Source organism: Suncus etruscus, chromosome 5 (assembly GCF_024139225.1).
Source record: "Suncus etruscus isolate mSunEtr1 chromosome 5, mSunEtr1.pri.cur, whole genome shotgun sequence".
Taxonomy (NCBI): domain Eukaryota; kingdom Metazoa; phylum Chordata; class Mammalia; order Eulipotyphla; family Soricidae; genus Suncus; species Suncus etruscus.
The window spans coordinates 15,587,924-15,600,937 of NC_064852.1; the positions used below are offsets into that span (position 1 = coordinate 15,587,924).

The 13,014-nt window shown below is 49.6% G+C and overlaps 1 protein-coding gene across 2 annotated transcripts in view; it reads left to right on the forward strand.

Moving 5' to 3' along the window:
* Positions 1 to 13,014, forward strand: part of STXBP1 (syntaxin binding protein 1) — a 64,708-nt gene that overhangs the window by 21,445 nt on the left and 30,249 nt on the right. For both annotated transcript variants that reach the window (XM_049774153.1, XM_049774154.1), the window contains exons 2-6: positions 2,324 to 2,373; positions 4,018 to 4,099; positions 6,970 to 7,046; positions 8,151 to 8,229; positions 10,373 to 10,476. In XM_049774153.1, the coding sequence (XP_049630110.1) occupies positions 2,324 to 2,373; positions 4,018 to 4,099; positions 6,970 to 7,046; positions 8,151 to 8,229; positions 10,373 to 10,476 (392 nt within the window). The remainder of the gene's footprint in view (positions 1 to 2,323; positions 2,374 to 4,017; positions 4,100 to 6,969; positions 7,047 to 8,150; positions 8,230 to 10,372; positions 10,477 to 13,014) is intronic.

Below are 13,014 nucleotides of genomic sequence, written 5' to 3' on the forward strand. Positions count from 1 at the left end.
TACTCCTGGCTCTGCACTCAGGGGTCAGTCCTAGTAGGACTCAGGGGACCCTGTGGAGTGCCAGAGGTTGAACTCGGGTCAGCTGTGTGTAAGGCAAACGCTCTATCTTCCGTATTATCTCTCCAGCCCACCCCAGCTATTATTTTAAATTCATATTTTCAGCTTTTTCTGCTTTATTTCCAGTATGGGATATTTTCATACAAAATCATCTACTTTTTTTTTTTTTTTTGGCCACACCTGGCAGTGCTCAGGGACTTCAGACTAGATTCAGAGTTCAGAGGGTAAAGTGCTGACTCAAGTCCTCAATAATATGGGCAAATAAGACACCGGGTAGAAATATTTGCATGGATCTGCAACTAATTTTTCTCTTATCTTATTTCTTACTCCTGGCTCAGAAATCACTCCTGGAAGGGGACCATATGGATGCCAGGAGTCGAATCTGACCCAGGTTGGCTGCGTGCAAAGCAAATGCCCTACCACTGTGCTATCACTTTGGCCTGAGAATCATCCATACTGACACTCTCTGGAACCCTTCATTTAAAAACAAACCTCAGGGCTGTGAGTGATAGGCCAGCAGGGAGGGTGGGTGCTTCCTTGCATACAATTGACTTGGGTTCTGTCCCTGGCATCCCATCAGGTCCCCGAGCCCAGTGGGAGTAAGCCCTGAGCACCACTGGTTGTGAGCTGAAAACAAAACAAAAAAATCAGAAACCCAGAAAATTTGTTGTCCTTTGGGCATCCACCCCCAGTGATGCTCATAAATACTTCTGGCTCAGTTATAGGGGACCTCGCAGTGTCCAGCCAGGCCCCCACATGCTAAGCTTACACTCAGCACAGTGAGCCAGCTCCCTTTGGTATAGAAAACCCTGTTCTCTTCCTCCTCTTTCCTCCCTTCGTTACTGCTGCTGTGATGGATCCTGTTCACACCCAGATGTTGCGTGTGTTCACTTCTGCTCACTTAGACACATGCACCCTGCTGTTGCACTCATGTTCTTGCTCATGGGGGCTGCCCCTTCCTCACTGCTGCTTAGCCTTTGAAGGAGCCTGGGAATCACACCCTGTAGTGCTCAGTTCTTCCTGGCTCTGGGGTAACTCCTGATTGTGCATGGTGGTAGTAGGTGGACAATTGGTGTGCTGGGGATCAAACTGGAATTGGCCATGTGTAAGGCAAGCAGCCTTCCTGCTGTGCTGTCACTTCAGCCCTTGTACATCATTTGTTTACTTATTTTGTTTGGTAGTTTTTGGGTCACACTTGGTGGCACTCAGAGGTTACTTCTGGCTTTGCACTCAGAAATCATTCCTGGCAGACTCGGGACCATATGAGATGTTGGGATTTGAACCACTGTCCGTCCTGGATCGGCTGCATGCAAGGCAAATGCCCTACCGCTGTGCTATCGCTCCGGCCCTTATTTACTTATTTATTTGTGTGTTGACCACATCAGACTGTACTCAGGACTTACCCCTGACTCTGTGCTCAGGGATTTCTCCTGGTGGGCTACCGGGGAACCTATAAGATGCTGAGGATTGAACCTTGGTCAGCCACGTGCCATGCAAGCACCATAACTGCTGTATTATCTCCCTAGTAGCTCTCCTGTACATCCTTTTTGAAGTTGCAGCCTTGGCTAGGGTTACATATTTGTAGTTAAGGGCACTGCCATGTCTGGATGTGCCTAGTAGGTTGCATAGTTTGATGGCACCCTGAGTCCAGACACTGGGTCTGCTCAGGGGTGGAGCTCAGGGCCTCAACACTGGCCAAACTGATAGATTTTGATTTAGTTAGTTATTTTGAGGAATAAGAGGTTTATGAGAAAATAAAGGGAGTTAAGGTCAGAGAGAATTTAGGCTTCTACAGTGCAGAAAGAACCAACCCTCCCTCCAGCCTGCTAAGCCCATTCCTGCCCCAGGAACCCTCCACTTTTTTTTGTTTTGTTTTGGGGCCATACCTTGCTCCTGGCTCTGGACTCAGGAATCACTCCTGAAGGGCCTCAGGGAACCATATGGGGATATTGATGATCCAACCCAGGTCAGCCATGTGCAAGACAAGTGCCTCCCTGCTGTCCTATTGCTTGGGCCCAGAAACCCTTCATTCTGGAACGTATAAAGAACTATAGCAGGTCAGGTCAGTCCGCTCAGTGGGCAGTCAAGCTCAGTGGCTTGACCAAGAGAACCAAGTCCTCTGGGAGAAAAGGAGTGAGTCTAACAGGCTCGTGTCCGTGGATGTGGAAACAACTTTAAAATCAATCTTTCTCGCCCTTCCTCCTTCCTGCCATCCACCCGGCCCTCTCCCACTCCTGCCCACATTGCTTCTCCCTCCTCTATTTAGAGATCATGCACGATGTGATAAAGAAGGTCAAGAAGAAGGGAGAGTGGAAGGTGAGTTCCTGTGGAAAAGTACCAGAGAGGGTAGGAGGGAAGAGAGGGATGCTAGCAGGAGTGAGCTGTGCTGTGCTGGGAAACCCCAAGAGGCGACCTGCTTTACCGCCCACTGGATGTGACCCTGGGTAAGTTGGAAAAGGCCTCACCTTGCCTGTGAAACCGTAGCACAACAGGGAAGCATATCAGCTTCTGAACACTTTGCTAGAGGTCACACCAGGCCAGACAAGTACTCAGACTATCATAATTGGTGGCGGTTGTTATGCTAGGAAAGGCAGCATTTTATTTATTTTATTTTATTTTATTTTATTTTTTTGTGGGGGGCACACTTAGTGACACTCAGGGGTTACTCCTGGCTATGTGCTCAGAAATCACTCCTGGCTTGGGGGAGCAATGCGATGGCTGGGGATTGAACTGCAGTCCGTCCAAGACTAGCGTCGGCAAGGCAGACACCTTACCGCTCTGTGCCACTGCTCCTACTCCTCATACCTACTTTTTTTTTTTTGGGGGGGGGCACACCTGGCAGTGCTCAGGGGTTCCTCCTGGCTCTACGCTCAGAAATTGCTCCTGGCAGGCTCGGGGGGCCATATGGGATGCCGGGATTCGAACCACTGTCCTTCTGCATGCAAGGCAAATGCCCTACCTCCAAGCTATATCTCTGGCCTCATACCTACTTTTTATTTTTATTTGGGGGGGGCCACACCCATTGATGCTCAGGGGTTACTCCTGGCTGTGTGCTCAGAAATTGCTCTTGGTTTGGGGAGGACCATATGGGACGCCAGGGGATAGAACCTTGATCTGTCCTCAGCTAGCGCTTGCAAGGCAGACACCTTACCTTTAGCACCACCATTCCGGCCCCATACCTATTTTTTAAATAGAAACCACTGTGGTGCTGCTTGGTTCAGGGCCTCTTGGAGCCATTTGGGGCCATGCAGGACAATGTGGAGGCTGAGGATAATAGGCAGAGCTGTGCATGCTTCATGTATGCACCATGTAAGTGCTCTATCACACATGACATCTCCCAAGCCTCACTTTGCTTTTACATTTGTTTTGTTTATTTGTTTGGGGGACACACCCAGCAGTGCTCAGGACATACTCCTGGCTCTGCACTCAGGGATCACTTTTTGGCTGGGCCCAGGAGGACCATAGGAGGTGCTAGGAATCCAACCCAGTTTGGCTGCATGGGGAGTGCTCTCCCCACTGTAATATCACTCTGGCCCCTCTTTCGAGTTTTGTATTTCTTTTGTTTGTTTGTTTGTTTGTTTGTTTTGGGGGCATAGCCAGTGGTGTGGAGGGGTTACTCCTGGCTCTTTGCTCAGAAATTACTACTGGTAAGTTCAGGGGACCACATAGGATGCCAGGGATCGAACCCAGATGGGCCACGTGCCAGGCAAATACCCTGTCCTCTATCAATGTTCTAGCCCCAACTTTTGCATTTTTTCAACCAAAGATTTGTATTCTCCTGGAGAATGAAACCTGCTCTTGTTCATGCTTGTAAGATTAAGTCAATGAGAGCTAAGCCTGACTCCTAGAAAGTTCTGTTTGGTAAAGGCTGGCCAGGCTCTTAGAAGGCAGGTAGGTACCTTGGCTTTGGGGGCCCCCTCAGGGCTTCTGCAGCCCATGATCTGTTCTCTCTGCTCCCAGGTGCTAGTGGTGGACCAGCTGAGCATGCGGATGCTCTCGTCCTGCTGCAAGATGACAGACATCATGACCGAGGGGATCACAAGTGAGCACAGCCCCAATCCCTACCCTGAGCTGGCCCGTGGGTCTTCTCTAGCCGCTGCTGCCTTCCTCCTCATAGTCTGGCTTTAGGTACTCCCAGTATTTGGGGGGCTGGGATCTTCCCCCATGGAGACCCATAGCTTCATGTTTGTCCCTGGCTCTCAGCTCCTGATCCTGTGCTGCTTGGAAATATGTCAAAAGATGTCGAAAAGAGTTAAATTTTTAAAAAAGAAAGGAAAGAAGGAGGAAGGGAGGGAGGAAGACCTTCTAAGTAGAAGAATCCATAGACCCAATCAGGCTCATAGTGAAGGAATAAATCCAAATGCCAGTTAGCATAAGACTTTCTCTCTTTACTCCTATCATCAGGAAGATGCACTTCACAGCAGAGTGTGGCCCAAACGGAAACCAAAAAGGCTGAGATGCTGTAGTCTCTTCTCTGAATTGGATTTTGTTTGTTTTTGGACCATACCCAGCGTTGCTCATTGCTTAATTCTGGTTCTGAGCTCAGGGATCGCTCTTGGCACCCTTGGGGGACCATATGGGATGTCGGGGATTGAATCCCGTTGGCCACATGCAAAGCAAGTGCCCTACCTGCTGTATTATTACTCTGGCTCAAGGGTTATTTTGGTGGGTCGGGGACACAGCCTGAGTGCTCAGGCTTACTCCTGCCTCTGCACTCTGAAGTCACTCAGGTGGGACTGAGGGGCCATATGGAAGGCTGGGGATCAAACTCACGTCAGCTGAGTGCAAGGCAAGCTCTCTACCCACTTGGCCTTGAATTAGAGTTTCATTTCTTTGTTTTTGGGTCACCCCCAGCAGTGTTCAGGGCTTATTCTTGGCTCTGTACTCAGGAATTACTCCTGGAGGGGCTCAAGGGATCGTATAGAGAATGCTGGGGATTGAACATTAGTTTACTGCATACAAGGCAAGCACCCTTTCTGTTGTGCTATTGCTTCTGCCCCTGGACTGGAATTTTTAAGTATAAGAAGGGCTTCCCAGTCACAACCTAGGTAGATAGGCACAACAAATGTGGTTCTCTCGGACGACAGGCTCTGAAAAGCAGCACTGACAGGACCTCCCCGGCTTGCTCCCCAGGACCGCTGCCCTGCTTTTCCCCCTAGTACTCATGTTCTGCTGACGTGCTGGCACAAAGTTTTCCCTAGCCAACACTGGGGGGATGTTGTCACTTGCAGGGTCAGGGGGGTTTCCATCTCCCCAGTAGCATGCACCCCCAAGTATGTGTGAACAAATGTCCTGATGTTGCCAAAGTTAAAAGCTAGCAGCCCTTGTTGAGTTCTCATTTTGGAGGCAAGTGTAATTGGCCTGTGAGATTTAAAATAGAAAAGGTGGGCAAGGCTGGAGCTATGGCATAGCAGTAGGGCATTTGTTTTTTTGTTTTTTGGGCCACACCCATTTGATGCTCAGGGGTTATTCCTGGCTAAGCGCTCAGAAATTGCCCCTGGCTTGGGGGGACCATATGGGATGCCGGGGGATCGAACTGAGGTCCTTCCTTGGCTAGCACTTACAAGGCAGACACCTTACCTCTAGCGCCACCTCACCAGCCCAGCAGTAGGGCATTTGCCTAGCACTTGCCAACCATGGACCGACCCCAGTTCGATTCCCAACATCCCATATGGTCAGTCCCCCGAGCCTGCCAAGAGCAATTACTGAGCACAGAGCCAGGAGTAACCCCTGAGTGCTGCCAGGAGTGACCGGAAAAGAAAAAAAAAAAAAGAAAAGAAAAGGTGGACAGCAGAGTAATAGTACAACAATGAGAGGAAGGCTTTTGCCTGGCATGCAGCCAACCCAAGTTTGATTCCCAATACCCCAGATGGTTCCCTAGTACCACCAGGAGTGATTCTTGAATGCAGAGCCAGGAGTAAGACCTGAGCACCGCTGGTGGGTACCCAAAACAAAAGAAAAAAAAGGGGTTGTGCCAGGGTAATATAATAATGCAGTGGGGAGAGCATTTTTCCTTGCATGCAACCAACTGGGTTTGATCCCCAGCATCCCACATAGTTGCCACCAAGAGTGATTTCAGAACAAAAAGCCAAGATTAAACCCCAAGCACCACTGGGTGTGGCCCAAAGTAAAAACGAAGACAAAAATTTCCATCCCTGTTAGGTGGTTGAAGGGTTTGGGTTTGAGTCTGAACATCATCCAGAGAGAAGGCAACACCTGTTGGCTCTGTTTGCCTGCCCAGGGAGAGAGCCTCCCCTCTTCCAGGCCCCTGACAGGTGACCAAAAGCTAATGAGTGTCCCCAAGTCGCTCTTTGCAGGGGCAGTGACAGACACAGCTGTCGAAGGGGAAACCAGAGGTCCTGGGCTCAGGTGAACAGAATATGGGGTTTTGTCAGTCACCTGAGAGAGGGACAGGAATAGAGAGAGCCTCGCCTTGGACTATCTGTTAGCTGTGCAGAGGAAAATGAAACCCGTCATGCATCAGGAAACCCAGCCTGCTCTGAGGGTTATTTAGAACAGAAGAAAAGAGACTGTTTCTGGGCACAGTGAGGAAAATCGTGGTTTTCTTTTTTCTTTTTTTTGGGGGGGTTTTTGGGCCACACCCGGTGATGCTCAGAGGTTACTCCTGGCTATGTGCTCAGAAATCACTCCTGGCTTGGGGGACCATGTGGGATGCCGGGGGATCAAACTGTTGGTCTGTCCTAGGCTAGCGCTTGCATGATGTCTTACCTCTAGCGCCACCACTCCAGCCCTGGATCTTCCTTTTCTGTCCCGGCTTGTCAGCATCTTGAGTGTGAGGCAGGGACTGACACTGTTGGAGTGTGTGCCTGGTTGCAAAGCCATGATGGCTTCTGCCTCGGAGACTCCCCCATCACATTTTCTGACATTTCATGCACCTCTTCCCTTTCCTAGTTGTAGAAGACATTAACAAGCGCAGAGAGCCACTCCCCAGCCTGGAGGCCGTGTACCTCATCACCCCGTCTGAGAAGGTAAGGTTCCCCCAAGGCTTGGGAGAGCCACCTTAGCTAATGAGGGAGCCACATAGAGATTTGGGGGGACCAGGTTTCGCTTTCAGACTTATTTCATCAAAGTCCAGGTATGGTGTTCATAGGCACTGCCGGGATTGTGCAGGGTGCTTGATTCATATCAGCACCCGATTTCCATGGGCTGGGAGCTGTTTCAGACCTCCCTGTCTGTGTGAGTTTTCTCTCTGCTTGCAAATTGTGCATTTCTACAGATGCTTCTGCATTGTCCGAACTTCCGTAGGTGTCTTCTGGAAGGTTCTTGGCCTTCCTAGAGAGGTGGTGACCCTCATCTTGCGAACTTACATGGTTTCAGAAGAGCTGAGACTTTCTTTTTTTTTTGGTTTTTGGGTCACACCCGGCTGTGCTCAGGAGTTACTCCTGGCTGTCTGCTCAGAAATAGCTCCTGGCAGGCACGGGGGACCATATGGGACACCGGGATTCGAACCAACTACCTTTGGTCCTGGATGGGCTGCTTGCAAGGCAAACACCGCTGTGCTATCTCTCCGGGCCCAGAGCTGAGACTTTCATTTTGGAATGTGCCCAGAAATACTTTCTTCATTTAAGTTCAGGGGAAGGGGGAAGGTGTGGCAGAGTCTCTCTCCTAAACTCAGCTGTGAGCAAGTCTCAGTAAGAATCAGTCACGCATTTATTTTTATTTTTGGTTTTTGGGCCACACCGGGTGACACTCAGGGGTTACTCCTGGCTATGCGCTCAGAAATTACTCCTGACTTGGGGGAACATATGGGATGCTGGGGGGTCAAACCATGGTCTGTCCTAGGTTACAGTGTGCAAGGCAGATGCCTTACCACTTGCGCCACCACTTAGGCCCCTCAATCACACATTTAAACCATTTAAACCCCTGCTGTTGGCAGGGGTGAGGGTTGGGATGCTGCCTGGCCAGGTACTTCCACGCAGCAGGCCTGCATAGCCCCCTACTACTCCTTGGGGGAAAATGCTGCAGGAACCTCCCTGTGAACTGGAAAGACAGCTGGAACTTGATTTAGTACAGATCCGGGTCCATTCTGCCTCTGGCATCAGACTCAGTTTCCCTTCTTTCCTCTTCAACAGTCTGTCCACTCACTCATCAGTGACTTCAAGGATCCACCAACTGCCAAGTACCGGGCTGCGCACGTATTCTTCACCGACTGTGAGTATCTGTCATGGGATACAATGGCCACCCAGCCCGGGCTTCTGTACCGTGGGCCAACCCTAGTTGGCCACAGGCTTGTTTGTCACAGCCTTCTACAGACTTGCCTTGCACTTTGATTTTTCTCTTCAGAAAAAGATTCACATAATAAATAAAAATAGGGACTGGTTGGGGCCGGAGAGATAGCATGGAGGTAAGGCGTTTGCCTTTCATGCAGGAGGTCATCGGTTTGAATCCAGGCGCCCCATATGGTCCCCCGTGCCTGCCAGGAGCAATTTCTGAGCCTGGAGCCAGGAATAACCTCTGAGCACTGCCGGGTGTGACCCAAAAACCACACACACAAAAAAAAATAGGGACTGGAATGATAGCACAGTGGTTTTGCTTTGCATGCGGCCAACCTAGGACATCCAGGTTTTATCTCCAGCGTCCCATATGGTCCCCCAAGTCTGCTAGGTGTGATTTCTGAGCACAGAAATAATGATCCCTGAGTGCCACTGAGTGTGGCCCAAAACCCAAAAACAACAACAACAAAAAAAAAAGAGACAAAAAATAGAACTGGAGCAATTCTACAGCAGAAGGGCACTTGCCTTGCACATTCCGCACCTGGGTTTGAACCCTGGAATCTCATATGTTCCCTGAGCTCACCAGGAGTGATTCCTGACCATAGAGCCAGGAGTCATCCCTAAGCACTGCCAGGTGTGGCCCTTAAAAAAAAGACAAAAAATACACACAGTTATAGTCCAGGGTCCTGCCCATTTCCCTGTGAAATGTGGCACCTCTAAGAACTAGGCTGCTTGCCGGAAGCTTTGCTCAGTGCCCCCAGCTTCTCTGTAGCAGCTTCCAGCTGTCACTATAACTGTGCTATTTCCAACTCCAGAAGTGCTTCACTGGGTGATGTCCTTGTTGGGGGAGCCTGTCCCTGTGCTTGGGGCTTGATTTTTTTCTTGGGGAAGGGTTTAGAATTAGAGCCCAGGACAGGGGCGTCTTTTCATGCTGGAGCTGGGGCAGCTGTGAAGCAGAGTGTGCCAGGAGCAACTCTCTAGGGCATTTGTGGAGAGATGCCACACACCTCATCACTGACAGACAGGTGGGGAGAGAAGGAGCTGGCTGAGATGGTACCTGGGCTGCCTGTGTAGGGCTGATGGTGGTACCCCCTGGCCCTGATGCTCAGCTCAGGAGTGTCATTTGAAATTATGCTTCCCCCTCAATTGAATCTTCTGTGCTGATGCTGAGCACCTCAGAATTCCAGGGGAAAGTACCTGTCACAACTTCCCAACATGCACACATACAGACACACCCTACTTCATGTTCCCAAGTTTGTTTCTCCTGCTCAGTGAGATGCGCAGCTATTGGCTCAGTGCTCTGGAGTCACTCCCTGAGTGCTGGGGATTGAACTTGGGCTTCTGTCTCCCTTCTTAGGCTTGTTTTCATTTTTCCTCCCTACCAGGCAGAGGGTTTTATTGGCTTTTTCCTTATCCATCTTCATTGCAGTTTCTTTTTGTTTTGGGGTCACACCCAGCAGTGTTCAGGGGTTACTTCTGGCTCTGTACTCAGAAATCGCTCCTGGCAGTATCAGGGAACCATATGGGATGCCGAGATTTGAACCACCCTCTGTCCTGGATGGGCTGTGTGCAAGGCAAATGCCCTACTGCTGTGCTTTCTCTCCGATCCCATTCATTGCAGTTTCTTGATGTTGAGGGCCTGGTGGATCATTTTCCATTACTTTCATTCAGCTAGAGCAATAGTCCAGAAGGGAGGGCACTTGTCTTGCACACAGCCAACCTGGGTTTGATCCCCAGCATTCATATGATTTCTCAAGCAGCACCAGAAGTGAACCCTGAGTTCAGAGCCAGGAATAACCTCTGAGTACCACCGGGTGTGGCCACAAAAACATAAAAACACATTCTGTTTGTTTATTACTTTTCATTTCATTTTGCAGCTGGGGATTGAACCCAGGTCGTGTGCCTACAAGGCATGAGCTTGACCCAAAGCTGTGTCCAGGCCCTTCTGTTCCATTTCTACCCTAGAATTGTGTCTGCTTGAGGGTGGGAGACAAGCACTGGTTCCCCTACCTCAGGCATGTGCCGTTGAGCCTGCATAGGGCTAGGAAAGCCTATTACTGACTATCTGGTCATTCTTACAGCCTGCCCTGACGCGCTATTCAACGAGCTGGTCAAATCTCGAGCGGCCAAAGTCATCAAGACGCTGACAGAGATCAACATTGCATTCCTCCCCTACGAGTCCCAGGTGAGGCCCCAATGAGTCACTCCTGATGAGGGTTGAGACCTGCTGAAGGGCACCCCATGTGCTGAGGTCTATGATGGAACCAGTGTCCACTGAATGTGCCCCCATGTCCTGTTCTCAGTTGCTGGACTTTTCCATGCAGCGGTACCTCTATTTCTGCACCCTAATTGGCTGAGCCCCTTAAATAGCCTGAGAGTAGCAGCACAGCCAAACAAAGAAAAAGGGGGAGGGAAGGCGCCTTCCATCTGCTTCCCAGGAACCTTTTTTTTTTTTTTTTTTTTAATGTAGCGATAACCTCAGCTGGTCAGGCCACAGGAACAGATGGCCACACACGTCACCAGCCCTTAACACTTTCCCTGCCAGAGTCTGGCCACAAAATCTCTCTCTGCACTTGGGAAAAGGCACCTGTTCACTTGGAACAGGTGAACCAGATTGAGAGAAAATATTCAACACTGATGTTATAAATTTTGGGGGGGATCACCCTTGTCAGTGCTCAGGGTTTGCTTCTGGCTCTGCACTAGGATCATTTCTGTGGGGCTCAAGGGATCCTTGTGGGGATTGAATCTGTGTTGATCACGAGATAGGTTTTTCCCACTCTGGCCAGGCTTTGTGGCTGGCTAAAATGTCAAATGTCTATTTCTAGCAGAGACAAAAAAAAAAAATAGGACTTAAAAATAAAAGTACTTTTAGGGCCCGGAGAGATAGCACAGCGGCATTTGCTTTGCAAGCAGCCAATCCAGGACCAAAGGTGGTTGGTTCGAATCCCGGTGTCCCATATGGTCCCCCGTGCCTGCCAGGAGCTATTTCTGAGCAGACAGCCAGGAGTAACCCCTGAGCATCGCTGGGTGTGGCCCAAAACCACCACCACCCCCCAAAAAAAAAAAAAAAGAAGGGGCCGGGTAGGTGGCGCTGGAGGTAAGGTGTCTGCCTTGCAAGCGCTAGCCAAGGAAGGACCGCGGTTCGATCCCCCGGCGTCCCATATGGTCCCCCCAAGCCAGGGGCGATTTCTGAGCACATAGCCAGGAGTAACCCCTGAGCGTCAAACGGGTGTGGCCCAAAAACAAACAAAAAAAAATAAAAAAAAATAAAAGTACTTTTAAGGCATAAAGAAAAGGTGACCTTAACTTAATAGATTTTTTAGGGGGGTGCTATACCTGGGGTGCCCAAGGATTATTTATGACTCTGTGCTCAGGAATCCCTCCTGGCCATGTTTGGGGGATCATATGGAATGCCAAGGATTGAATCTGGGTTGGTCACATGCAAAGCAAGCATCCTACCTACTGTGCCTGCATACTAGATCTTCATAGAGTGCTTTCTAGACCTACCAGGCTATTGCTTCCCTTGGGATGGGGAAAGAGGACTGCAAAGATCTAGGGGACAATACATAGTAGGCTTGCAGGTAGTTTGGGGTCACTTCCTGTTTGCTTGCTTTAAGAACAGTAGATTTTAGGCTGGAGCCATAGCACATCAGGGTAGAGTTTACCTTACACATGGTTCATCTGGCTTGCATCTCTGGCAACTCAGATGTCCCTTCTGCCCACCAGTAGTGATCACTGAGCACAGAGTTAGGAGTGAACCTTGAGCAGAGCTGGATGTAGCCTCAAAACAAAACAAAAAATCAAGAGAAGGGGCCGGAGAGATAGCACAGCAGTAAGGGGTTTGCCTTGCATGGAGAAGAATGGCGGTTCGAATTTTGGCATCCCATATGGTCCCCCGAGCCTGCCAGGAGCGATTTCTGAACATGGAACCAGGAGTAACCCCTGAGTGCTGCCGGGAGTGACCCAAAAACAAAAAAACAAAAAAACAAAACAAAAAAAAAATCAAGAGAAAAAGAAAGGGGTGCTGAATGGTTGGGTTTGTGTTTTGCTTTGGTTTGTTTTATGTTTTGCTTGTTTGTTCCTGAAAAAGTTACACAGATAAGTTAGGGAACTTCTATTCTAGATGCCTCAGAGTGCCTCATTCTTAGAAAAAAGTGTAGGGGCTGGAGTAATAGCACAGTGGTAGGGCATTTGCCCTTGCACTCGGACTATCCAGAATGGACCTGAGTTCAATCCCTGGCATTCCATATGGTCCCCCATGCCTGCAAAGAGCAATTTCTGAGCACAGAGCCAGGAATAACCCCTGAGTGCCAGCTGGTGTGACCTAAAATCAAAGGAAGGAAGGAAGGAAGGAAGGAAGGAAGGAAGGAAGGAAGGAAGGAAGGAAGGAAGGAAGGAAGGAAGGAAGGAAGGAAGGAAGGAAGGAAGGAAGGAAGGTAGGAGGAAGGAAGGGAAAGGAAAAAAGTGTAAATTCCATGGGCACTAAAAGGTTTCTTTTTCCTTGTCTTAAGCCTGTATGACAGGAATTTCCCCCTTTTTTGTGACTTTGGCCACCACCTGATTTGAGCAAAATCCAGTGTCCTCAGAGCTAGAGTGATAAGTATAGCAGGGTGCTTGCCTTGCATATGTCTACCATGGGTTCTATCCCTGGCATCACATATGGTTCCCCAAGAACTGCCAGGAGTAATTCTTCAGTGCAAAGCCAGGAGTAACCCCTGAGCAT